Here is a 27,117-nt window from a genome sequence, read left to right as displayed (position 1 = left end):
CTCTTTTCTCCTCCTCCTCCTCTTCCTCCTCCTCTTCCTCTTCCTCCTAAATTTTGCAGTGTTCTCTATCTTTTGCTTGGGCTTAAATTTCTTCCTTTCCCACAGATCTGACAGGTATATTATTCTATGTTCACCTAATTTATTTATGATTTCACTCTTTATATGTAAGTCATTTACCCATTTTGAATTTATCTTGGTATAGGGTGTAAGATGATGATATAAACCTAATTTTTCCCATACTGTCTTCCAATTTTCCCCAGCAGTTTTTGTCAAATAGTAAGTTCTTGTCCCAAAATCTGAGGTCTTTGGGTTTATCAAACACTAGCTTGCTGAGGTCATTTATCCCTAGTCAATAGACATTGATCCACCCTTCTGTCTCTTAGCCAGTACCATATTGTTTTGATGACCACTGCTTTATAGTACAGTTTAAGATCTGGTACTGCTTGGCTTCCAACCTTCATATTTTTTTTCATTATTTCCCTTGATATTCTTGATCTCTTGTTCTTCTAGATGAACTTTGTTATAATTTTTTCTAATTCTATAAAAAACTTTTTGGTTAGTTTGATAGGTATGGCACTGAGTAAGTAGATTAGTTTGGGTAGGGTTGTTATTTTTATTATATTAGCTCATCTTACCCATGATCAATTAATGTTTTTTCAAAATGTTTAGGTCTAGTTTGTCTGAAAAGTGTTTTGTAATTGTGTTCATATAATTCCTGTTTTTGTCTTGGCAGATAGATTCCTAAATATTTTATATTGACTAAAGTGATTTTAAATGGAGTTTCTCTTTCTAACTCCTGCTGCTGAGTTTTCTTGGAAATATATAGAAATGCTGATGATTTATGTGGGTTTATCTTGTACACTGAAACTTTGCTAAAATTGTTAATTATTTCCACTAGCCTTTTATTGATTTTCTGGGATTCTTTCCATCATATCATCTGCAAAGAGCAATAGTTTAATTTCCTTTTTGCCTACTTTAATCCCTTCAATTTCTTTTTCTTCTCTAATTGCTATTGTTAGTGTTTCTAGAACAATATTAAATAATAGAGGTGATAATGGGCATCCTTGCTTCATTCCTGATTTTATTGGGAAGGCTTCTAACTTTTCCCCATTGCAAATGATATTTGCTGATGGTTTTAAATTTATACAGTTTATTATTTTGAGGAATGGCCCTTCTATTCCTATACTTTCTAATGTTTTCAATAGGAATGGGTGTTGTATTTTGTCAAAGCCTTTTTGTGCATCTATTGAAATTATCAGGTGATTTCTGTTTATTTGATTATTGATATAGTCAATTATATGGATCATTTACCTAATATTAAACCATCCTTGCATTACTGGTATAAATCCAACCTAATCATAGTGAGTAATCCTCGTAATCACTTGCTGGAGTCTTTTTGCTAGTATTCTATTTAAGATTTTTGCATCTATATTCATTAAGGAGATTTGTCCATAGTTTTCCTTCTCTGTTTTTGGCCTGCCTGACTTTGGAATCAGAACCATATTTGTGTCATAAAAGGAATTTGGTAAAACTTCTTCTTTGCTTATTTTGTCAAATAATTTGTATAGTATTTGGATTAGTTGTTCTTTAAATGTTAGATAGAATTCACTTGTGAATCCATCTGGCCCTGGGAATTTTTAATTAGAAAGTTCCTTGATGGCTTGTTCAATTTCTTTTTTTCTGAGATTTCCCCTTTTGTTAATCTAGGCAATTTATATTTTTGTAAATAATTGACCCATTTCACCTAGATTTTCATATTTATTGTCATATAATTGAGCAAAATATTTCTTAGTAATTACCTTAATTTCCTCTTTAATAGAGGTGAGATCACCCTTTTCATCTTTGATGCTGTTAATTTGATTCTCTTCTTTCTTTTTTTGATTAGATTAACTAGTGCTTAATCTATTTTATTTGTTTTTTTAAAGTACCAGCTCCTAGTCTTATTTATTAGTCCAATAGTTTTTTAACTTTCAATTTTATTAGCCATCTTTAATTTTTAGGATTTCCAATTTAGTTTTTAGCTGGGGATTTTTAATTTGTTCTTTTTCTAATTTTTTAAGTTGCAAGTCCAATTCATTCCTCCCTCTCTATTTTGTTGGTCTTGGCACTCAGAGATAGAAATTTTCCCCATATTTTGATATGATGTCTCCTCATTTTCATTCTCTTTATTGAAGTCTGTAATTGTTTCTATGATTTCTTCTTTGACCCACCAGTTTTGACGGATTAGATTATTTAGTTTCCATTCATTTTAACTTTACCTTTCCATCAACCCTTGTTAATTATCATTTTTATCACACTATGATCTAAAAAGTGGCATTTATTATATCTGCTTTTCTGCATTTGTTTGCAATATTTCTATGCCTTAGTACATAGTCGATCTTCATATATGTACCATGCACTGTTGAGAAGAAGGTATTGTCCTTTTCATTCCTGTTCATTTTTTTCCAAATATCTATTAAGTCTAATTTTTCTAGCATTTCATTTACTTCTCTTACTTCTTTCTTATTTATTTTTTGGTTTGATTTAACTATTTCTAAAAGGGGAAGGTTGAGATCCCCTACTAGTATGGTATTGCTATCTATTTCTTCCTTGAGCTCCTTTAATTTTTCCTTTAGAAATCTAGATGCTCTACCATGTAGTGCATAAATGTTTAGTAATGTTACTACTTCATTGTTTATAGTACCTTTTAGCAAAATGTGATTTCCTTCCTTATCTCTTTTAATCAGATCAATTTCTATTTTGGCTTTGTCTGCTATCATGATTGCTATTCCAGCTTTTTTTTTTTTTACTTTAGATCAGTGGTTCCCAAAGTTTTTTGGCCTACCACCCCCTTTCCAGAAAAAATATTACTTAGCGCCCTCTGTCACATACTATCACTGCCCCCTTACAGTTATTCACCACCCCCAAATGCACCTGTGACCATCACCACCCACCCTGGATCGCCACAGCACCCACTGGTGGTGGTGGCGCCCACTTTGGGAATCACTGCTTTAGATGATGCATAATAAATTCTGCTCCAGTCTTTTACTTTTGATCTGTGTGTGTTATCCTGCCTCAAATTTGTTTCATATAAACAACATAGTAGGATTCTGGTTTTTAATCCATTCTGCTATCTGCTTCCACTTAATGGGTGAGTTCATCCCGTTCACATTCAGCATACACTATACACTAACTGTGCATTGCCCTCCATAGTATTATTCCCTTTAGATCCTGCTCTATTCCCTTTCACTTTGTTCCTCCTCATCAGTATTTTGCTTTTTGTCACCCCCTCCACTTCCCCCTCCCTTCAATTACCACTCCTTTTCCTTGTCTTGTTCCCCTTCTACTTCTCTATAGCATGATCTAATTCTATATAACGCTAATTCTATATACTTGTTTTCCCCTCTCTGAGCCAGTTACAATGAAAGTAAAGTTTAAACATTGCTCATCACCACCCTTATCCTCCCCTCTTTGTATTGATTTTTCATGCTTCTTTATATTATATAATTTACCCCATTCTATCTCTCCCTTCTCTTTTGTCTCAGTGCAATCCTCTCTTTCAGTCCTTGATTGATTTTTTACATGTCATTCATATGCATACATATCATACATGCATATCATTCCATATCATCACATTTACATATACATCATATCATCATCTATCATCATATACATCATATCATCATAATTAGCTTACTCCTCCACCCACTTTCTTTTTTTTTTTTTAAAGGCAATGGGGGTCAAGGGACTTGCCCAGGGTCACACAGCTGGGAAGTGTCTGAGGCCAGATTTGAACCTAGGACCTCCCGTCTCTAGGCCTGGCTCTCAATCCACTGAGCTACCCAGCTGCCCCCGTCCACCCACTTTCTGAGTCAAATTCCTTCTATATTCTCTGTTACTAAGAGGAATTTTTGAGGATTACAGAAATTCTCTTTCCATATAGAGATATACACATTTTGGCCTTAATGAATACCTTAAATTTTCTTTCTTATTTACCTTTTTCAGGTTCTCTTGTATCTCATGTTTGGACTTCAGATTTTTTTTGTTTAAGTCTGCCTTATTTCTCAGGAATGCTTGGAAATTTATTTTATCGAATGACTATTTTCCCCCTAAAAGAATATACTCAATTTTGCTGGGTAGGTGACTCTAGGTTGTAAACCCAAATCTTTTGACTTTCTAAATATTGTATTCCATTCCTTATAATCCTTTAATGTAGAAGCTGCTAGGTCCTGAGTGATCCTTATTGTAGCTCCATGGTATTTGAATGGTTTCTTTCTGGCTGCTTGAAGTATTTTTTCCTTGTCTTGGTGGCTCTTGAATTTAGCTATTATATTCCTGGAAATTGTCAATTGAGGATTTCCTTCTGGAGGTGATCTGTGAATTCTTTCGATTTCAATTTTATTTTCTTCTTCAAGGATCTCTGGTTAGTTATCTTTGATATTTTCTTATAATATGTTGTTCAAGGTTTTTTTCTTCATCCTGGCTTTCAGATAGTCCAATAATTCTCAGATTGTCTCTCCTAGATCTATTTTCTAGGTCAGATGTCTTTTCAATAAGATATTTCATGTTTTCCTCTGGGTTTTTTTTTTCATTACTTTGATTCTGCTTTATTGTTTCTTGATTTCTTATGAAATAATTAGTTTCTGGATGGCCAATTCTGATTTTTAAGACATCATTTTCCTCTGTCAGTTTTTGGTTTTCCTATTTCAATTGGCCCATTTCTTCTTGCATCACTTTCATTTCTTTTCCCCATTTTTCCTCTGCCTGTCTTAATTGAATTTTGAAGTCTCTTTTTTGAGCTCTCCCAGGTCTGTGTCCAATCCATATTTTTCTTTTGGACTTTGCATGTGTTTCCTCTGCTTTCTCTGTCCCCTTCTGTGCCTATACTTTGTTCTTTGTCTCCATAAAAATTCTTTAAACTTGGGTACTTTTTTGGGTGTTTTCCCATTTTTTCCTATCTAATTATAGATAGGGTCTGTTTTCTGGGAAGTTGGCATACCCTCTTAAACTTCAGTCCTTCCTTAATGCTATTTTCAGCTTATTTTCTGGGTTGTTGCTAGTTTACCAGAAAGTCTGAGGGCTGAGAGCCCCCTCCCCATGTTGATTCAATTGACCCTTGAGATGCTGAGAGCTTAAAGACTTTCCTCAGCTTGGGTGTAAGCTTTTGATCTCACTCTGAACTAGATCAGGTCAGAGATTGAGCAAATTCTAGTCCCAGGCTTAGGCTCATGTTTTTGGTCTCAAGGTGTTCTTGTTTCAGGCACATCCTTGATTACCCTGTCCTGGAACTCTGCCCTTAGTTTTGGGCAAAAAGATCCAGGGGGGCTCCCCCTGAAAGCTGTGTCCTTACCCCAAATGATGGATTATGTCCTCATCCCAAGCCCAGACTAGTATTCCTGGTTTCACTCTGGGCCCACACGGATCAGTCCCCTTCATCCCAGATTGCCCTGGGCTAGGACTCTGGACTTCTCCACAGGTTTGAAATTTCAAGGGGTGTGAGTTGTCTTGGACCACTATTTGCCCAGTGCCTATTTGCTCAGGGTCTGAATATTAGTAGGGCTTAAGTTTGTAAACTGATATGGAAGATGTGGGGTTAGGGAGGGTGGTTGTGGTTTGCTCTTGGCTTGATTTTTACTCCCTGCGATAGCCTCCTGTTAGCTCTGCTCTGCTCTCACTTCAGTTGCCCAGATGCTCTCTGCCTACCTTTTAGGTTTTTCTTTTATTGAAGGTTGTTTCACTCTGTCTCCTTGTTGGTTTTTCTACTCCCGTATTTGTTTTGTGGCAATATTTTATTCTTGGTTGGAGAGGAATTTTGTGGTGAAATGGAGCTATTGCTGTAGTTACTCCTCCATCTTGGCTCCATCCCTGGAAGACCCCTACCTTCTGTCTTAGAATCAATACTGTATATTGGTTCCAAGGTAGAAGAGTTTAAGGTTTAGGCAATGGTAGTTATGTGACTTGTCCAAGATCATGCAGCTAGGATATGTTTGAGGCCAGATTTTAACCCAAGACCTCCCATCTCTAGGCCTGGTTCTCAATCCATTGAGCCACCCTGTGAAAAAGAAATATGTGGCTTGGGGAATAATTGGGTTCCAGTAAGGAAATAAGACAAACTGGGGACATTCCCACACCTCACAAGGGGAAAGACTGACAGGAAAATACAGAATAACCAAACAGGGATGTGAAGACTGGGGAATGGCAGTTTGTCAGTTAAACTGACCACCTATCAGCCAGGGACATTAAGTAGCTCCAAGTTGTGGGATCTTGATGGCTTAGAGGAGTTTCAGGAAATATTAATAAACAGGTTTCTTTTGGGGGCAGCTGGGTATCTCAGTCAATTGAGAGCCAGGCCTAGAGACAGGAGATCCTAGGTTCAAATCTGGCCTCAGACACTTCCCAGCTGTGTGACCCTGGGCAAGTCACTTAACCCCCATTGCCAAGCCCTTACCACTCTTCTGCCTTGGAGCCAATACACAGTATTGACTCCAAGATGGAAGGTAAAGGTTTAAAAATAAATAAACAGTTTTCTTTTGTTGTCTTTAAATTTTTTATATTTAATATTTTATTTTCCCCAATTATCTGTAAAAACACTTTTAACATAAAGTCTTTGTTTTAAATTCTCTTTCTGTCACTCCCTTTCCAACTCCCTCCTTGGGAAGGTAAGCAATTTGATAAAGGTTAAGCATATGTAGTCATGCAAAACATATTTCCAGGTTAGTTATGTTGTGAAAGAAAACACAACTCCTCCCCCAACCAAAAAAACCCAACAATGACAAAAAATAAAGAAAAATAAATGTATGCTTTGATCTGAATTCAAACTCCACTAGTTTTTTTCTCTGGAGGCAGATAGCATTTTTCATCATGGGTCCCTTGGAATTGTCTTGGATAATTATATTTCTGAGAATAGCTAAGGCATGATCATCATACAATCCTACTGTTACTGCATATAATATTCTTCTGGTTCTGCTCATTTCACTTTGCATCAATTCATATAGGTCTTCCCATGTTTTTCTGGTAACATCCCACTCATCATTTCTTTTTTTGTGGGACTATGACATTTTCATTTATTTTAGGTTTATTTATTTATTTACTTATTTTAGAATACTTTTCTATAGTTACATGAATCATGTTCTTTCCCTCACCTCCTCCTAACCCCCTCCCATAGCCAACAAGAAAGTCCACTGGATTTTACATGTGTCATTGATCAAGACCTATTTCCATATTATTAGTACTTATATTAGGGCGATTGTTTAGAGTTTACATCCCCAATCATATACCCATTGAACTATGTGATCAAGCAGTTGTTGTTCTTCTCTATTTCTACTCCCACACTTCTTTCTCAGGATGTGGATAGCGTTCTTTCTCATAAGTCCCTAAGAATTGTCCTGGATCATTGCATTGCTGCTAGTAGAGAAGTCTATTGTATTTGATTCTGCCACAATGTATTAGTCCCTGCGTACAGTGTTCTCCTGGTTCTGTTCCTTTCACTCTCCATCAATTCCTGGAGATCATTCCAGTTCACTTGGAATTCCTCCAGTTCATTTTTCTTTTTAGCACAATAATATTCTATTACCAACAGATACCACAATTTGTTCAGTCATTCCCCAATTGAAGGGCATTCCCTCATTTTCCAATTCTTTGCCACCAGAAAGAGCATGGCTATAAATATTTTTGTACAAGTCTTTTTCCTGTTATCTCTTTGGGGTATAAACCCAGCTGTGGTATGGTTGGATCAAAGTGTAGGCAGTCTTTTAACACCCTTTGGGCATAGTTCCAAATTGCCTTCCAGAATGACTGGATCAATTCGCAACTCGACCAGCAGTGCATTATTTTGCCACATCCCCTCCAGCATTTATTACTTTTCTTTGCTGTCATATTAGCCAATCTTCTAGGTGTGAGGTGGTATCTCAGAGTTGTTTTGATTTGCATTTCTCTGATTATAAGAGATTTAGAACATTTTTTCATGTCCTTATTGATAGTTTTGATCTCTTTATCTGAAAATTGTCTATTCATGTCCCTTGTCCAACTAGCAATTGGGGAATGGCTTGATTTTTTGTACAGTTTATTTAGCTTCTTATAAATTTGAGTAATTAGACCTTCATCAGATGTTTTTGTTATATAGCTTTTTTCCCAATTTGTTGCTTCCCTTCTAATTTTGGTTGTATTGGTTTTGTTTGTACAAAACCTTTTTAATTTAATGTAATCAAAATTATTTATTTTACATTTTATAATATTCTCTATCTCTTGCTTGGTCTTAAAATATTTCCTTTCCCATAGATTTGACAGGTAAACTACTATGTATTGGCTCCAAGGCAGAAGAGTGGTAAGGGTAGGCAATGGGGGTCAAGTGACTTGCCCAGGGTCACACAGCTGGGAAGTGTCTGAGGCCAGATTTGAACCTAGGACCTCCAGTCTCTAGGCCTGGCTCTCAATTCACTGAGCTACCCAGCTGCCCCTGCTAGTATTCTATGTAAGATTTTTTTGCATCTATGTTCATTAAGGAGATTGGTCTGTAGTTTCCTTTCTCTGTTTTTGATCTGCCTGGCTTTGGAATCAGTACCATATTTGTTTCATAAAAGGAATTTGGTAGAACTCCTTCTTTGCTTATTTTGTCAAATAGTTTGCATAGTATTGAGGTTAATTGTTCTTTAAATTTTTGATAGAATTCACTTGTGAATCCATCTGGCCCTGTGGATTTTTTTAAAGGAGTTCCTTAATGACTTGTTCAATTTCTTATGAGATCATTAGCTGCTACTAGCCTAATTCTAGTTTTTAAAGTCTGGTTTTCAGCTATGATCTTTTTATTTTCCTTTTCGGATTGGTCTATCCTACTTTTCATGGCTTCCAGCAGGTCAATTCTGGTCCTAAGTTTGCTTATTGTTTCATTTGATTTCTGAGCTTCTTTTCCCAAGTGGGAGATTCTGTCTTTAAAAGTGTCATTTTCTTTTTGAACTGTTTCCCACTTTTCTTGCTAATTTCCTCTATCTTTCTCACATGGTTCATCATCCCAAATCTGAGCTCCCCAAGAGCTTCTGACCAATTTCCATTTTTTTGGAAGGTTTGGATGTGTTTGTTTTTTTGTCATCTTCTGCTATCTCTTCCATAGTCTGGAGTTTTCCTCCATAGAAATTATCCAGGGTCAAAGGGGTTTTTTTTTGGTAGTTGTAGATTGTAGTTCTTGGGTATTGGTGGTCATTTCTGTGCTAGTTCTTTCTTCCCTTCCCAATCAGAAGTCTGAGTAAAGAGGGCAGGCTCTCTGTGTATCAAGCTACAGAGTGGTTTTTGCCTGAGGCTATTTTTCAGTATCCACTGTGTCTGCTCTGTGCATGCTCTCTCTACCCCATCTCTGCACCCAAACTTCATGTTCCTCAGCCTTCTGGGGTCCCAAGTCTCACTGCTCTCTGGGGTAAGTTTGTGGTACCCTCAGCCAGCCCCTGAGCATTGTAATATAGTATTTTAAACCTTGCCATGTTGGCTTAGGGCAAACCTGTCAGTTGCCCTGGATGGAATGTTGAAGGTGGCACAAGCTACAACTGCCAGTTAACCAAGGGTATAAAAAGCCCTGGAGATGCAGGGCTGAGTTCTGTTTCCCCCTGACTTTGCCCTGATTACAGTTACAAACAAGTTACAAGTCTAGGCCTGGTGTGGTTCACTCCATCCTTACAACCAGCACCATTCTCCTGCTAGCCTTATTACCAGCTAAAGGCCCCTGTGACCCACTTATTAATTACAGTTTGGGGTGGGGTAAGGGATAAGTGAGTGATCAGAGTGAAGTCAGGGGGAAACAGAACCCATCCCTGGGTCTCCAAGGCTTTTTATACCCTTGGTTCACTGGCAGTTGTGGCTCATGCCACCTTCAACATTCCATCCAGGACAACTGACAGGTTTGCCCTAAGCCAACACAGCAAGGTTAAAAATCCTGTATTACAGAACCTAGCTATTGCTCTGTGTTCTCTCTGACTCTGATGCTGTAGGTAGAGTGGGGGAGGGGTGATCAGCTCATACTTTGTAGGAGTAATTTTACCTCCTTATATCATGGAAATGCCCAAACTCTGCCTACCTTCAAGGCTGCGCCCTATGGTTGAGCCCCTTCACTCATCTGATTTTGGTTTTTGTCCTTTTGAGGTGCTTTATATTGGTAAGTGGTGAGGAGAGGAAGTCCCTTGCTTCTACTCTGTGGCCATTTTAGCCCAAAATTCTCATCATTTCTTATACCATAATAATACTCCATTACAATCATATACCACACTTTGCTCAGCCATTCCCCAATTAATAGACATCATTTCCATTTCCACTTCTTTTCTACGGCAAAAGAACTGCTGTAAATATTTTTGTACATGTATGTCTTTTTCTTTTTTAGGTTTTTCATCTCCTATAATAAACTGTTTATTCTTCTTTCATGTCTTTCCTCTAGAGTTCTAATTTCTTTTCATTTTCTTCATTAGGGTCTCATTTAATTTTAAATGTAATTGTTTTCAATATATTTTTCCTATCCATCTTTACAATGGAATTACTAATTATAGAATTATATCTTTGTAGCAGGTGATGGTGGTAGTGGTGGTGGTGTGTGATTAGGAGAAGTTGCACATCAACACAAACCTCCTGACATATGTACTCACACAATTTATTTGAAATAATTATGAATACGTACCTTTTTTATTCCAGAGACTCTCCCATAGAACCAAAATGCATTCCGTGTCTCTAAAGAAAGAACATGTGCAAGGATATGCTAGTAAGTATTTCACAATTGGGAAAAATGTATACAGATACATTTTAAAATTTAATCTGCATTGTTAACATTTTCTCACATTAATAATTTTTTTAAGTCTAGACAATGAACAAAATAACAAATACATCAATCTCTGGTTTGAAACGTTTGCTGATTTATGAGTTGTAAATCTTCACATTGAAAGTTCAACAATTAGTTGATTTGAGATGACTTCAGCACACTGCTGGATGTGCATATTCATAGGATAACATGATGAGTTCTTCTCACTGGTTCTCAATAACTAGAGCTGACTCCACATCATTGGTTGAGTAAGGCCCAGGAGAATAAACTTTTTGCACCTGTGACCTAAAAGAGTGACCAAGGAGAAGAAGCTAGACCCAATTGCCAGTGATTCTCTCTCCTTTATACTCCTTGGCTGAAGAATAACAAGGGTGAAAGTAGTCTACTCCCTCCCCCACCAGGAAGTACAGTAGGGTCTTGCAATGGGAGCATATAGAATGAAAGATATGCTTACATTAAAAACCTGAGGATGGAAATTCCTAGACTTCCTAATAGTTGGTGTTTAATTTGGTTTTCTTTCATTTTATTTCTTCTTCCTTTTCCACCTGCCCCAGTGCCCTTAATACTTCATAAAATTCTGTATTATGACACTTAAGGCATCTCAAAATTTAGTCTCTATCCTGACGCATTCCTCTAAACTTAGCTTGGGTGATCCTCGGGCAATAGACAATTGAGACTTTCATTGGACCCATATTTGAAAATTGCATTCCATTGCTGCTGTTGTGGAGAACCCATGGTTACTTCTGCCCCAATAAAAAGAGCATTCGTAGAAAAATATGAAAAGTGTGCAAGGTCAGGTCTAGGGTTGGCCCCAGGCAAGTTTGGGAGAAAACTGAAAGTTTGTTTTTGGCTTTTTCCTTCTCCTTTATAGCACTTACTCCTTCTCCAACTTTGTCCTACAGTATCTAACATCCCGATAATTTCTTATTATGCTTTAGAGTCCTTAAAACGTAGTCCCAATCCAAATCATTCCTCATCAGTCAGTATTTCAAACTATAAACATCTTTCTTCAATCTTCTCCACAACCCAAATCATCTAACAGGGCCAGTTTAATGGTCAAAAATTGACCAATAAAGGTCAATACTTTGATTTGGTTACAAAGTTGTAATACAATTATACAAACTCTATTTACTATGATGATAAAGCCAAAAAAAAACCCACCCCAAATCCTAAGGAATTACATTCCATATTTAATTTATATATATGTGGCTGCTTAAACCTTATTGTTTATATTATTAGTCAATGTTTATATCCTTGAAATAATGAAATACTATTTCTCCTCAAAAAAGCCATATCAGAAATTTTCTTAAAATTAAATGTTGAGTTCTCTGTGTGGAAAATAAATTGAGGGATGAAGCCAAGATGGTAGAGTACCAGGAAGAAGTACAAAGAATTCTTCTTTCCCCAACTCACACTCTTCTAAACACATCTAAAACATTGTCTCAATAAATTTAGTAGCAAAAAATAATTCGAATTTGGAAAATTTTTTCCTAGCCCAAGGTGGCATTAGGAAATAGAAAGATCTATGCACACTGAGGATGGGATCTGACCAGGACCATGCTGACCAGAGTTTTCTGGTTTAGATTTTGAAAGAGAATAGAGATTTTCTATCATGGCAAGGCAGGGTTGTTCCTCAGACCTGGGGCAACCACCGTCCTTGTCACTTATTACCCAGTTCTGGTCACAGATCCAGGGTAGCCTGAGGAAGATTTCTACACACAGAGGTGGCATTCTGAGATAAAGAGTGGTCACAGACCTTAGCTTATGTAATGAACAAAATGTTCAGAAGCAAATAACAACTGTGTGGCTTATGACCCAGATGCAGAGCTGGATATCAGTTTCAAGCTCTAGACCAATATGAAGCCTTCACATGAATTACCAGGGGAGAAATCCCAGACCAAAGAGAATTTTTTAGTTCTTATTCTTAAACCAACAGAACTTTATGGATAGCTGATACTAGTTGAGTCCAACAGTCTATTATTGTTTAGCCTCAAACTCAGATCAAGAACTCATAGAGATCAAAACAAGGGGATAGGGACCAGATTTTTTGTCCTTGATCAGAATAGTTTGGGAATACTAAAAGCTTGCAAACCCTCAGCTTAAACTGTACCTGAAAAAAGTTATATTACTAATTCAGACTATCTCTCCAGAAATGCACAAATCCTGGTCTTTGCAGAGAGCCCTCCTAGAGGAATGAGGTTCCATCAAGTCAGTGCAGTTTGCCACGGTCCTACCCTGACCCCTGTGACTTGAAAACTGGCCACAGGATGGATGGAAAACCCAATCAAACCCCTCTGTGTGACTCCTTTCTGACCAACACTTCTTATTATTGAAATGACTGTAATCTATATCTTTGGGAAAGCCTCAAGCCTTATAGAAATCCCCTAATTACTCTATAATAAACAGCATTTAATGAGTTAATAGTTCATACTCTCAGCAAAATAGCAGAAATTGCTTTAATCTCTCTCTGTCTCATAAATTTGAAGGACACAGCATGGCAAATTAAAATACTTTCTTGCTTCACTGTTTTCCCATGCTGAACTTAACTTCATAAATTTAAAGGTTCTCACACTTAACCTAGCTTTTGAAATATGTTGAAGGTCTGTTATCAAAATAATAATTGGATAACATAAGGTCTTGGTAGACTTGAATTCTGTTTAGACTAAAATGTAAATTATATGAAAAAATGTGTTCTATATGCCAACTCCTCCTATGTAACCTTGAGTTCTACTCTGTTTAGAGGGGAAAAAAATATAATTAATGCCAGCATCTGGGAACTTGAGAGAAAGGTATAAAAAAATAAAGATATAACAGGAAGTTCTCAGAACAACTTCTGCAACTTCACTGGGTCTCTGACTCTCTCTCTCTCTCTCTCTCTCTCTCTCTCTCTCTCTCTCTCTCTCTCTCTCTCTTTCTTTCTCTCCCTCCCTTCCTCCTTCTCCTAAACTGCTCCACCTCCCAGGATATCTGGAGCTGCTGGCAGGCTTCTGGCAGGTCTTAACAGTTCATAGTCAGAACATAGGCTTGAAAATGAGTAAACAAAAAAGAACCCCACTACAAAAAGCTATTATAATGACAGGGGTGCTCAAGACATAAATACAGAAGAAGAGAAGAAAAATATCTACAAAAAAAGTCTTAAAGAAAAGCACTGCTTGGGCACAAAATATACCAGAATTCCTTAAAAATTTTATAAATGAAATGAAAATATTAGAAGTAAAATGGAAGTAAAATTAAAGCTATGGGAAAAAATTAAAAATGTGGCAATATCTTGGCAGAGGCAACAAACTCATTAAACATTAAAATAAATAAAATAAAATAAAACTCCAAAGTCAAAAATCAAAACATATATATAAAATGTAAGGTAGATTTCAGAAAAAAATATTGAGAGGCATCAGATCCCTAGATATTATTTTTCAAGCATTATTAGAATAAAACTGCTTAGCAATCGTAGGATCAGAGAAGAAAATGAAAATAGAAAAAACTCACTGACTACCTTCTTTCAGAAACTTCAAAATGAAAACTCCAAATCTTATAGCCAACATCTTGTTGTCAAAGAAAAAAAGATACTACATTCATTTAGAAAGAAATCATTTAAGTACTAAGAAATCAGTCATGATAACACCAGATTTTGCAACCACCACTATAAAGGAAAGTTTAGCATGCATCATGACAGGAGGCAATACATTTAGACTTAGGATGAAGAATGCCTTACTCAGCAAAATTGAGTATAACCCTGTGGGTGTATGGGGGTGGACCTTTAGTGAAATAGATAACTTCTTAGAATTCCTGACCCCTCCCCAAACATATTTCTTAGAAACTTTGAAGTTCAAACACAGGTCAAGAGAAACATAAAAACTGAACAAGAGCAAGCAATTATAAGGAACTTATCAGGAGAGGAATGAGGAGATGAGACATGTATTCCCTGAGAATCTTCTCATCAGTAGTCATAGAGGGAGGATCAAAAGGCAGGATATTTGGAACTGGTTATATTTTGTTTTGATATTATAAGAAGAATGAAAAGAGAGTTAAAAGGAATGCACTAGGAGAGAAAAAGGGAGAGGAAGGATGGAGAAAATTATTTCACATAATCAAGGTAAGAAGCAGGGAACACTTGAACTTCACACTAAACAAAACTGGTTGAGGGAAAAATGCACACAAAGAGGTGGTAACAGAAATACATTTTACTGAACATTGAAACAGGAGGGAAAAGGAAGAAGGGAGAGGGGAATAAGAAAGAGATAGCAGATTAAGGGTACAATTAGTCCTAAGCAAAACAAATTATGCACAAAAAATGTCTATAGTTCTTTTTGAGGTGGCAAAGAATCTGTGAAGGTGGCTATGAAGGTGAAATGGCTGACAAAGTTGTGGCATATGGATAAAATGAAATACTATTCTGTTTTAATAATTAAGGAAATGATTTCAGAGAAACCTAGGAAGTTTTAAATGAACTGACAGAGTGAAATGAACAGAACCAGAGTGCAATTTATAGAGGGACAACAATATGGAGAAGATAAGCAACTTTGAAAGAATTAGAAATTCTGATCCAAGTAATGGCTAACCAGTTAAAAAAGACTGATGATTTTTAAAAACAATCTATCCATTTCCTGATAGAGAAGTTTTTCACTCAGAGACTGGATTGAGAGGATTTTCTGGACATGGCCAATGAGGGGAGTTTCTTTTGCTTGACTCTGACTATTTGTAAAAAGGTGTTTCTAAAAAAAAAAATTTCTCAGTTGGGTGAGGTAAATGGGGGAAAAGGTGAGTTTTCATTTTAATCTTTAAAAACAATAAAAAGGGGGCAGCTGGGTAGCTCAGTGGATTGAGAGTCAGGCCTAGAGACAGGAGGTCTTACGTTCAAATCTGGACTTGGACACTTCCCAGCTGTGTGACTCTGGGCAAGTCACTTGACCCCCATTGCCCACCCTTACCACTCTTTCACCTAAGAGCCAATACACAGAAGTTAAGGGTTTTAAAAAATAAAAACAATAAAAAGAGAGTTGTATAAAGGGTATTTGACTTCCCCAAGTCACTCAATGTATACCAGACTTGAAGCTATTTTTTTAATCTTCAAAATGATGTCTATCCTATTTCTTGTTATATTTTAAATAGTTTTATTTATGTTTTTAAGCCAATCTTTAATTAATGGACACCTTCTTTTATCTCAGGTCTTTAACAACAAGCATGAGTACTGCTACAAATATTTCGGCATATATTATATTCTGGTATCATTGGATTAAATGCCAAATAGTACCAGAGGGTTATATAGAGATATAGAGATATATCAAAGGAAATGGAAAATTAATCAAATGCATAATTCCAAATTAAAAGTTAAAAATTTTGGACCAATTTATTGATTCCTCACTATGCAACCAACATTGTCTATTCTGATTGTTTTCCTCTCTTTGATGAATTGCATGTTATGAAGTGAGATTTCAGTGATTTTCTTAGTAAGGATCTTGCAGCTGCTGCAAATGTTGAATTTCTTCAGAAGGATGAGGTATAATTCCCCCCCCCCCCACTCTATAGGATTAGTTTGATAAAAGATTAAGGACATTGATAAGGCTAATACTCCTGCCAATAGTCCTAGAACCAGGAAAAGGAAAATAAAAATATACTCTCTGCACACTCAGCTACTAACTGTAACTATGAATTTTACTTTGGTTTTTAATGATCGCCTTCTGAAAGTAGAAAGAAAACTTTTGAATTTAGTAAAACTATGAATGATAAGTCACTGGAACAAAAGATCATGAGGGTGTGGTCTGATGGGGTTAGTATAGTTCTTCTGGTCATAGCTTTTTGTTAGTTTAGGGATCTCACAGAAGATTTCATTTTGCAAAGTTAATTCAGTCAGTTCAATGTCCTGGATAGAAACCATCTTTTGTCCCATTTTTAGGTAATTAATATGAGCAATTATATATACATGATGCTAAAGATGAGCTTCATTTGCAGCTAATTCCCTGTAAGGAAAAGGTAAGCAAGGGAGACCTTGAAATTCCTTCATCTATGTCCTCCGTTCCTTTTGACCATCTTCCCTTTGCTTTCTGGGTGGAGCCCAACCAATTAAGCCATTAATTCTGGCTTCTTTGAGGGCATCAATATTTACTACTACATTGATGATATAAATGCTATATGGACTAGAACAGATCATAGTGGCAGAGGCCTTAGACAAGATCATAGCCTATATAAGGGAGAAGAGGTAGAAGATAAACCTTAAGAAAACCTAGGATCTATTCTATTCAATCTATTTTTGGGAATATGATGTATAGGAAGAACCAAAATGATTCTAAATGTAGAATAAACTCGATGCTCACCAGAACATCAGATGGCAGCAGGAGTGCAGGTTCCAGAATAATGAACAGCATTAGAGATACCAGAAGCAGTGAAAATTCAGGTCTCATGAGGGGGAGGCCTAACAGAGACAGCATTGTTGTGGCTCTGGCAGAGGGTAATGTCGTCAGTAATGTTCACAAACAGCCATTAAGCTGCCAAAGGATAAGGTCTCTAGTGCCCTCCCCACTGACTTCCCTTTTCCATTTAACCAAGTGGCCCCTGCCTAAGAGGAACTTACTCTTAAAGATCATTCTTTTGAGTGGTTCACCAATGACTTCACTTTCCACAAGAAAAAAATTTACAAAGAAAACAGTAGTACAGTAATGGGGATGCTCTTAGAGACAGAGATCTTGAAAAATCCTCTCAGCCCAACAGCAAGCTGTCATATAAAAAAATCATTAGGAATGGAGTAATGAAGTAACTTGGTTATCTCTGACCCCAACCTATTAAACAGTTGGATGAAAGCATAAATGTCAAGTTCATCAAATTTACAAGAACACACAAAACTGTGAGACATATCTAATGTGCTAAATGAAAGTCATGATTTCTACAGAGTAGAATATTAGGCTAGCTCAAAAAGATGAAATTTAAGAAAAAAAGTAAGGTAGATTGAAAGAGAAAAGTTTAAGATTGAGAAAGGTAAAGGTAAAAAAAAAGTTATTTGTCCCTAGGTTACACCAGTGTTAAATGGCAGGCTGATTCAGAGGTCTTCTGGCCTCAGGTCTCTTATTCTGGAATAGCAGCTTGTTTAAAACCAACATTTTGTACTTAAGGAAACTGAGGCTACAGAAATTCTATCATCCCCAATTCTCATGGTAATCAAGGAACAGATCTAAGATTTAAACCTGAATCTTTGGGTTCTAAATCTAAAGCTCTTTATATAGTACAAGACACTGTCTTCCTTACATTGTGCTATTTTCCTTTCATTCTCTACAAGTATATGAGAGAGATGTAGTTGTTGCCAGTCATAACCACTCACCAAAAAGCCTTCTCTGGGTCTGTTGGAAGTCTCAACTGAGTTTAGTGGGAAAGCACTGGACTAATGTATATTTCCCCAAAGCTGAGAATCCTGGTGATAGTGAAGAAGGGAAAGGCAACAATAACAAATGGAGCATTTTTTCCAATATTCAGAAGTGTACCCTGCCTCTTTTTTTAACCTCATCCATGGTAAACTTTAAATAGTATACTTTTTTCTTTTTCTCTAGAAAATATGGGAATAGATTATACCCTTACTTTTATGTAGCAATACTTTGTTAATTAACATCTTACTTAGGATTAGTTGGATATGAAAACTGGACAGAGGATTAGACAATCAGCAGTTTAGAGTAGGTATATAGAGGTGGGAGAGAGGGAGAATGGTATCAGGAGGTAGCTTACTGATAAGGGTGTCGAAGTCTAAACACAGCTAAAAGAGCAGAATGCTTTCTGTTGAGGTCTACGAGTCTTTCCTCTTACATAGATCTTACCTATTGAAAATGTCAGTTGGCCACATTAACCAAATTCAATATTTTGGCTTGCATTATGGATTCAAAACCACCATTAACAACTGGTTTAATGTTTTTCCAAAGGTTAGAGCTTCTTTCAGAGGAATTGTTTAAATAACTGATTAGGATTGAGTGAGATAGAATATCCCGACTGGGGAAAGGGATGTGGAGGCTAGTTTGTTGCTTTTGGTGACTGTTAAATCTAGCAGTCCCAAAGATGAGCCCAGGAAGAGTGACTGATAACAAGGAACAAAAGGTTCCAATTCATGGGCAATTGGCAGTTCAGTTACTTCCTTATCTCTTAAAGAAATGTGGAATGTAACTCTTCCTTTGTGTACTTTGCTGTTCTAAGTTAGAAACTTCTGTGTTCAAGATTGTAGTCACAGCTTCCCTCTACCAGAGCTCTGACAGGAAAGGGAGGAAGTGGAGGGGAAGGGGGTTTGCAATAAGGGACCCTAATATATTGGTCTTCTGAATTTAACCAGTTTGCATTCTGAGCACAAAGCCTATCTTCCACCTTTCATGAAAGGAATAAAACTGCTGCTTCTTCACTCTTATTCTATACATGACAATTGCGAAGATGGAAATAGGAAGCAGTGAGGAGAATAGGAAAAGGGAACAAAGTTGGTTACTTAGAAAAAGTGAATCAGTTGTATTAAGACCAAAGGAAAGATTACCTGGTACCCCAGATGCATGTCAGCAATTCATTTCAACTGGAGCAAATAGTATAGGAAAGAATAGTATACTAATCTGACGAATACAATGAGTAGGATACAATACAATGAAACTTCAACAGAGTTGCCTTAGAAACAGACTGACAGATGAGCATTTCCTTTCCTTTGGCCCCCTCTTTAAAAAGTTTGCCCATCACTGGGCTAGCTTAATGACTTTCAGCTGGAGTCTCACTCTTCAAAAGTTAAAAACCCTAAAAAATCAACCTGATAGTCTTTATGCCCACTCTACACTGAGGAGCCATTTTCATTCTTCTAAAGAGTTATACTTATTCATGGAAGATTATATATGCAACTGGATAAGCCAAAATGTGTAATAGATTTTGGTCATAGGGCAGCCTAGTGTAGTGGAATGAGTACTGAACTACAAGTAAGGAAACCTGAAATTTTGTCTGCAGACAATTAGCAGCTAATGTTGGACAAGTTACTTCCCTGTTCTTGATCTCAGTTTCTTCATTCATAAAGACATTAAGTTTATATATTTTCTCTAAGGACCCATTCTATAAACTTATGCCCTTGCTATGATTCCCATAGTATAATGTGATGGCCCTAAATAGAAGTTCTATGTGGCAGGAAACTGGATTCTAGAGAGGTAAGGCTCAAGCTCATACAAATATTAAGTAATAGAGGGTAGATTCAAACCTAGGCTCTCTAGCTTCATATATATATATGTATATATGTATATATATATAGACACATAGATATATAGATACATATCGTATCATCCTCCCCTTACTTCCACTTCCTTCCTGGCCATGCACTATGCTCTCACAGCTAAAGAAGAAAGGTAATGATATGAGACTGCTCTCATGTAATGCAACCCAAGTGTCTCTGAATCTTTCCTGGTAGAAATATATTTCTCAATATTTTCCTAATAGCTGCCAACACATCTTTATTCCTTAAGCCATAGATGATGGGATTCAGCATGGGTGTAAGAATGGAATCAAACAAAAACAGAGCCTGGTTCAATTTAGGAGTCTGGGAAGAGCCTGGCCTCATGTAAATTAAAATAGCTGGACCAAAATAGAGACTTACCACACTAAGATGGGAAGAACAAGTGGCTAGGGCTTTGTTCCTTCCTTCAGGGGAATTTATATGAAGAATAGTGAGGAAGATGAATATATAGGAAAGCAAAATGAGACTCAAAGGGATAAAAACTACCAGAAAGCTTGAGATTACCACTGATTTCTCATAGGCCGAAGTGTCCTCACAAGTAAGTTTTAGTAGGGCCATAACCTCACAGAAGAAATGAAGAATCTCTCTGGAGCCACAGATGGGAAAACCCATAGCATAGGCTGTATGGACTAAGGAAGTGAGTGTTCCCCCCACCCAGGACCCAATGACCATCTGCATACAGACAGTGTGACTCATGATGACTGAGTAACGAAGGGGATTACAGATGGCCACATAGCGGTCATAGGACATAAAGGTCAGCAGAAGAAACTCAGAAATCCCTAGGGTTAAAATGAAGAAAATTTGGGTTCCACATCCAGTTTGTGAAATATTTTTCCTTCCTGTGAAAAAGCTGGTGACCATGTTGGGGACAACTGTGGAGATCAAAGCCAAGTCAATGAGGGAGAGGTGGCTCAGTAAGAAGTACATAGGAGTGTGGAGCCGGGAATCAGCCAAGATAAGGAAGATCAGCAGGGCATTTCCTGTAACAGCAATCATATAGATCAGGAAGATGATGAAGATAAGAACAGCAAGATGCTTGATCTCAGGAAAAAGTCCCAGGAGGATAAAATCTGTTGTCTGGTTCACTCTGCTCATGGCTCAGCTTTATCACTTTTAGGTAAAGAACTATAGAAGAAAATCGGAAAGCATATGAAGTTATTAGAATGTTATCAGACTATTATAGTTTTCTGAACTCCCAGGCACTCACTGATTTATAAACATATATACATTGCTTTCTTTAGTGGTTCCCTCATACCCTTCTATCTCTCCATGCCTTCTATGTTTTACCCAGACTTCCCTTTCCCAATTTATGACTTTGACTCTTACTTTTTTGAGGAAACTGAGGTCAACCATTATGACCTGTTATAATGTTATAAATCTCCAGCAGTCCTTGCCTCATTTGCTCCAATTTCCTTGCCAAGGACAGCCTCTACTTATAATTCTTATAATTCTGATGTCAGCCTCTCCTATCTTTTTTTAGGGAGCTCATCTCCCTGATGTGTTCTCCATCTACCTCACCTTAAATTTCTCAGTTCCTACTAATCACATCTCTGGCATTAAAAAAAAATGTTCAAGTCTCCCATTATAGTGGAGAAAAAGCATACAACAAAATTTGAAGGAAGTCAGGGCTCTGTTATGGATCATCCATTCACTCTACGCTCTGATAGATTCCAAAGGCTCAGTTTTCATATTTACAGAGGATGCTACAAAGTCTATGTACCTAATCTCTAATCTAATGGCCACCTCGCATCATCAACTATCTCTTGGACATCTCTAGCCAGTTGGCTCATTGTTATCTTAAACTCAACATTTCCATTATTGGGTTGACCCCATGGTTTAAATCTATCTTTCTCAAATTTTCTCCCATTGCTCCTGGTTCTATTTTCTGGCTCTAACTAGAACAAATTGAATTCCTCTTTCATATGACAATCCTTAAATAACCTTTGAAAACTCTATGAATGCTCTATCACTTTTCTGTAAAATGGAGAAAAATGAAATTGTACTGAAGTTCTCTTTTAGCCTGAGGATTCCCAAATTCTGTGATTCTCTTAAGTCAAGTATTTTCCTTAGGACCTCGATGGAACAGTGCTTAGCTAACTTCTCTAAATCTGGGGATCAATAATAAAAGGACATTAAAATACTCTCATTTGCACTTTTCATGAGTCTAAAAAATATAAAAACAACTATTCCAACAGCATAACTTTCTATCTGAAGATCTTTCTGATCCTTCTACTTGTTCATGTCTCCCTCGCAAACAACCTTTTATTTAACTACTTTGTATTTGTTCACATTCATTTTCTTTATGTTATTCTTATATATCTGCATATTGTCTCCATTAAAGTATAAGGTCCTTTAGAGTAGAGATAATTTATAGTAGTCGGTCTTTCTAATTGCCTAACCCACTGCGTAGTATACCGTAGGGACCTAATTTATGCTGCTGATTGAGTGGACAAACTCCATCTCTTTCACAAGAAGAGATTTTGCCTAATACTTTATCAAAATCTAGATAGATTGCATCTGCAACATTACTCTGACCAAGTAATCATGCCTATTTTTTTTTTAAAAAAAAGGAAATGCTTTCCTTTATCGCTCTTTTCTTTTGCTCAATATAATTGCAGATACCACCTTTTTTTCCCCTTAGTTGACATTGAATATTGTCAACTTCACTTAACATTCTTACAGGCTTTTGTTATACTGTTGTATTCATCTTCTGTTGCTTGACTTTTTTTCACTAATGTAAGTTGTTTGATAAGTTCCCCTATATAACCACACATAACCACACATATCTTCAGAATTTCATTACTGAATGATTCTCATTTATCTTGGACTGACTCTCTCTGAAAATTTAAATTCATATGCTCCACTACATTTTCTGAACCCTTTGAAAATATATTTACTTCAAGCAGGACCAGGAGTGCAGTGTATACAGTACCAACACAATTGTATAATGAGCAACATTGGATAACTTAGCTATTCTCAGCCATAGATTCAAAACAATTTCAAAGGACACATGATGAAAGATCCACTGCCAGAGAGAGAACTGAGGGAGTCTGAATACAGATAAAAGCATACTATTTTTCACCTTATTTTCTGGTAAGTATGTTTCAATATGTGTCTTCTTCCACATGATTAATATAGAAATAAGTTTTAAATGATCCATATAAATATTAAATTGTTTATTGAATCAGGGAGTGGGCAGGGAAGGAGGGAGAGAATTTGGAATGCAATTTTTTAAAAAAATTACTATAAAAATTGCTTTTACATGTAATTGGGAAAAATTTTAAAAAATCATTTACAAAAGAAATTTGCTCACCTGAAATCTAGTGTGTATGTCCAGTCGTCTTCCATGAATCCCGATATAGAGTTGATGTCATTTTCTCAAAAGTCATTCCAGTAGAGATTGAACTCTCATTAGATTCTACCATGCTGTAAAGGCTTCAAGTGTGGTCCCAATAATAATCTCTATTTGATTTCCAAGACCGGTTTTGTTATGTATTGAGTTTTGCTAAAAGAAATGAGAAAAGAGATTGTTTTAGACATAGAAAGATTTATATGAACTGACACAGAGTGAAATAAGGAGAACTACAAGAACGGTTTATATTTTAAGGTCAATATTATAGTTTGAGGACTGTTATGAACTGATAAAGAATGAAATGAGCAGATCTAGAAGAATTTATCCAATAATAATGCTGTAAAGGCATCTCTGAATGCCATAAGAAAATATGATTCATTTTATTTTATTCCAGAGGACCAATGATGAAAAATAAAACTTTACAGACTTTGGGTGAAGAATTACATACATATATATGTACACACAAATTCACTGAGGAAATTTGATTTTATTGACTAAGCATATTTCTTGCTAGAAATTTGTTTTTCTTTTCTTTTTTTAATAGGGCAGGTAAAGTGTGGGAAAAATAGATTCCAATCATTAAAATTAGAGATGGCCAGCAATGATGCACTGATATGGGATAATTCTGAAAGACTTATGATAGGGAATACTATACACCTCCAGAAAAACTGCTGGAATCATCTTTCACATCGGTGTATCTTTGGTCTTATTATGGGGTTTTGGCTTTGTATGAATGTGGTCTTACAACAATGACCAATATGAAGTGTGTTTTGCTTGACAATAAAATTTTTTTTAAGTTTTTAAAACACAAAACTGAAAAAAATTAGAGATGAGATGCTACAACATGAAATGATGCATGTACTTTCAGATGAGGTTACTGTTAGTTTTACTTATTTGCTTTGCCTTGTTAAAAAAAAGTAATTTATAAATGCTTATACTTTAAAGCAAACTATATCTCAATAAATCTTTTTTAAAAAGAGAAGAGATATAAGTGAAAGTTAGAAAGAAATAAATTTAACCAGGATATGAAAGTAAAATCCCTTTTCATGAAAAAAGTCAAAAGTAGAGTAGGTTAGACCTCTGAAGGTCATAGGTTCTTCTCCACCGGCTGTAGTACATATATTGAAGAAATTCTGTTTCAAATATGGTTGGTCTAGATTGCCACTGAGATCCCTTCCAACTCTGAACTTGAGGGTCTTTATCCTTGAGAACATTCTCTACTTCAGTATGAGGTAAACCTATACTGTTTATATATACACAACTGTAGTTTTCCTAAAGTCTAGCTTTGTACATGCCCTATCTTATTCAGTAAATTTCAATGTCCTCCTTTAATTCTAAAATCAAATATAAACTTCTCTGAGAAAAATTATTTTATAAAATTTTGTGCTTGCTTCTCTTCTAGAATTTGGAGGGAAATGTATCAGACTTGGATTTGGAGAGCTGAATTCTATCCTGGTTCTCATTCATTGTGTGACTTTAGGTACTAAACAAATGTTTATTGTCCACAGTTTTATCTATGAAACTGTACAGGAGTACTTGCCTTGCCTACTTAAGAGGGATTTTGCTCAACTAAAGTAAGATACTATATGTGAAAGTTCTTTAAAACCTACACTGGCAGTATGTCTGGCAACTGTACAAATCTATTTTTGGAGGAAAATCTCCTTTTTCAGCTAATATGGCAAGTAATTGCTCCAAAATTGATTCACCAAAATGTAGAAGTTATCAGGATTAAAAAAAGATTATGTTTTATTATGCTTAAGCACAAGTTTGGATCACAGATATAAATAAATGAACAAATAAGCCTGAACCAAGATTAGGATTCTAACAAGGCCTTTTATGAACGAAATTACATCAAAGTGACAATGAAAGACTTATTTTACATACTGCAAACTTGGATGTTTCTCTTAGCCTATAAAAAAGTTGAAAAGAGAAATTCATAATCTAATGTTTCCTTCAATTTCAAAAAAGCTGAACAAAATTAAATGGAATCATGATTCAATGAAACAAAACTATTTAAACAAACTATAGGTAAACTAAGTCTGATTAAAGGAAAGTTTCCTTCTTTATAAAGCTTAAAGGTATCATTACATCCTGCAATGATGACAATTTCTGAATTAGGTAGAATTTTTGTTTGGCCTCCAGACTTCCCTTTTTTCACACGTGTTTCCTCATTTAGCCCTGCCAAGTATCCAACCTCCTCATATTCTTTTCACTTCACCTACCCCTCTGCCCAGCAGCCAAAAGGGAGCACTTCCTTTCCTGTCTAGGCTAAGGGTGGGGCATGGCACATGTTCTCTGGGCATGGTACACAGTCTCTACAAGGTTCACCATTACTGACCTAGACCCTCTCTATTTAGGTCTACCTACTTACTATCAATCTGGCCTTCTTGCTGTTCTTTGAACAAGACATTCACATCTTTTGGCTCTAAGCATTTTCTCTGTCTCTTCTCCAATCCTGGAATGCTCTCTGTCCTCATCTTTGCCTCTTGGCTTCTTTTAAGGCCCATCTAAAATCCCATACTCTACAGAAAGCCCATCTCAACCCCTTGTAATTCTGGTGTCTTTCTTCTTTCAATTTTTCCTACTTTCCTGAAGATAGCTTTTTATCCTACACATTTATTTTCATGTTTTCTCCCCAATGAGATTGTGAGCTCCTTGAGGGCAGGGACTAACTTTGCTTTTTTTTGTAACCCCAGGGCCTGAACCATAGTAGGTGCTTAAGAATGTTTAATAATTGTCTGACTGAAACTCAAACTCTATACTGACATTCCAGGGCTTTATTATACCATATTATCTCCTCAGACTTGGTCCCTAGTGAAGTGAATTTCAGGCATCAGTGCAGCAAATATGGGAGAGAAAAGTCGTCCTTGTTTTCTAAAATAGTACCATTTAGGTAACCTATACTTTGTCTAAAGTCTTTTTTAAGTTTGATTCTATTACTAAGAATTCTGGAAGAACTAGAATTGATCAAATATTTACCTTTCTACTAAAAACATTTAGTAGCCTCTAGAATAAAATATGTAGATGCCCATCATGACAATTGAAACTCCCTATTTAGTTTCAGAAAAATCTTGGAAGACATGATATATTGAATGAGCTGATTCAGGAGAACAATTTATCCAGTAGCCACAATGAATGAATCAACTCTGAAAGACATATTAACTCTGATCAACCACAGTTCCAAAAAATTTGGGATGGAACGTGATATACACCTTCAGAAAGAGAAATAGTAGACTCAGAGTACAGATTGGAACATATTTTTTCTATTACTTGCTTTTTTTTCTCTTGGAACATGGCTAATCAGAGGTTTTTTTTTTTAATGTCTATATGTATTTGTAATTTTTTCTTGCCTGTTCAATCGATGGAGGAATGAAGATGAGAGAAAGAGGATTTGAAACTGAAAATAAAATAAAATTTAAAAGAAGAAAATCTTAGGAAACTCCTATATATATACATATATACATATACATATATATATATTCTTCCTTTTCCAGTCTTATTTCATTTTACTTCTTTTCATGTATTCTCTATTCTAGTCAAACTATAAAAGTTGTCCTGGTTTTTCTCCATATGTGACATCCCATCCATTCCTTCATACCTTTGGATAGGTGATTCCACATAAATGAATGCACTCTCTTCTTACTTCATATTCTTGGAATCTATTTAATCTTTAAGAACACTGCTCAGATGTCATCTCTTATATAGGTCTTTCTTGATTCTATGAGTGTTCTCTCTCTCTCTCTCTCTCTCTCTCTCTCTCTCTCTCTCTCTCTCTCT

General features: G+C 36.2%; 1 protein-coding gene across 1 annotated transcript; it reads right to left on the bottom strand.

The window, feature by feature from the left end:
* Window positions 1-20,120: 20,120 nt before the first annotated feature.
* LOC123246270 (olfactory receptor 2AJ1-like) lies at window positions 20,121-21,083 on the bottom strand. The gene has a single exon (XM_044675192.1). It carries the CDS (start codon window positions 21,081-21,083, stop codon window positions 20,121-20,123), a length of 963 nt encoding a protein of 320 aa, XP_044531127.1.
* Window positions 21,084-27,117: the final 6,034 nt, after the last annotated feature.

The sequence above is a fragment of the Gracilinanus agilis genome, chromosome 4 (genome assembly GCF_016433145.1).
Source record: "Gracilinanus agilis isolate LMUSP501 chromosome 4, AgileGrace, whole genome shotgun sequence".
In the NCBI taxonomy this organism is placed as follows: Eukaryota; Metazoa; Chordata; class Mammalia; order Didelphimorphia; family Didelphidae; genus Gracilinanus; species Gracilinanus agilis.
Note: the sequence above shows the minus strand (reverse complement) of the source record. Positions and strands in the feature narration are given on the sequence as shown.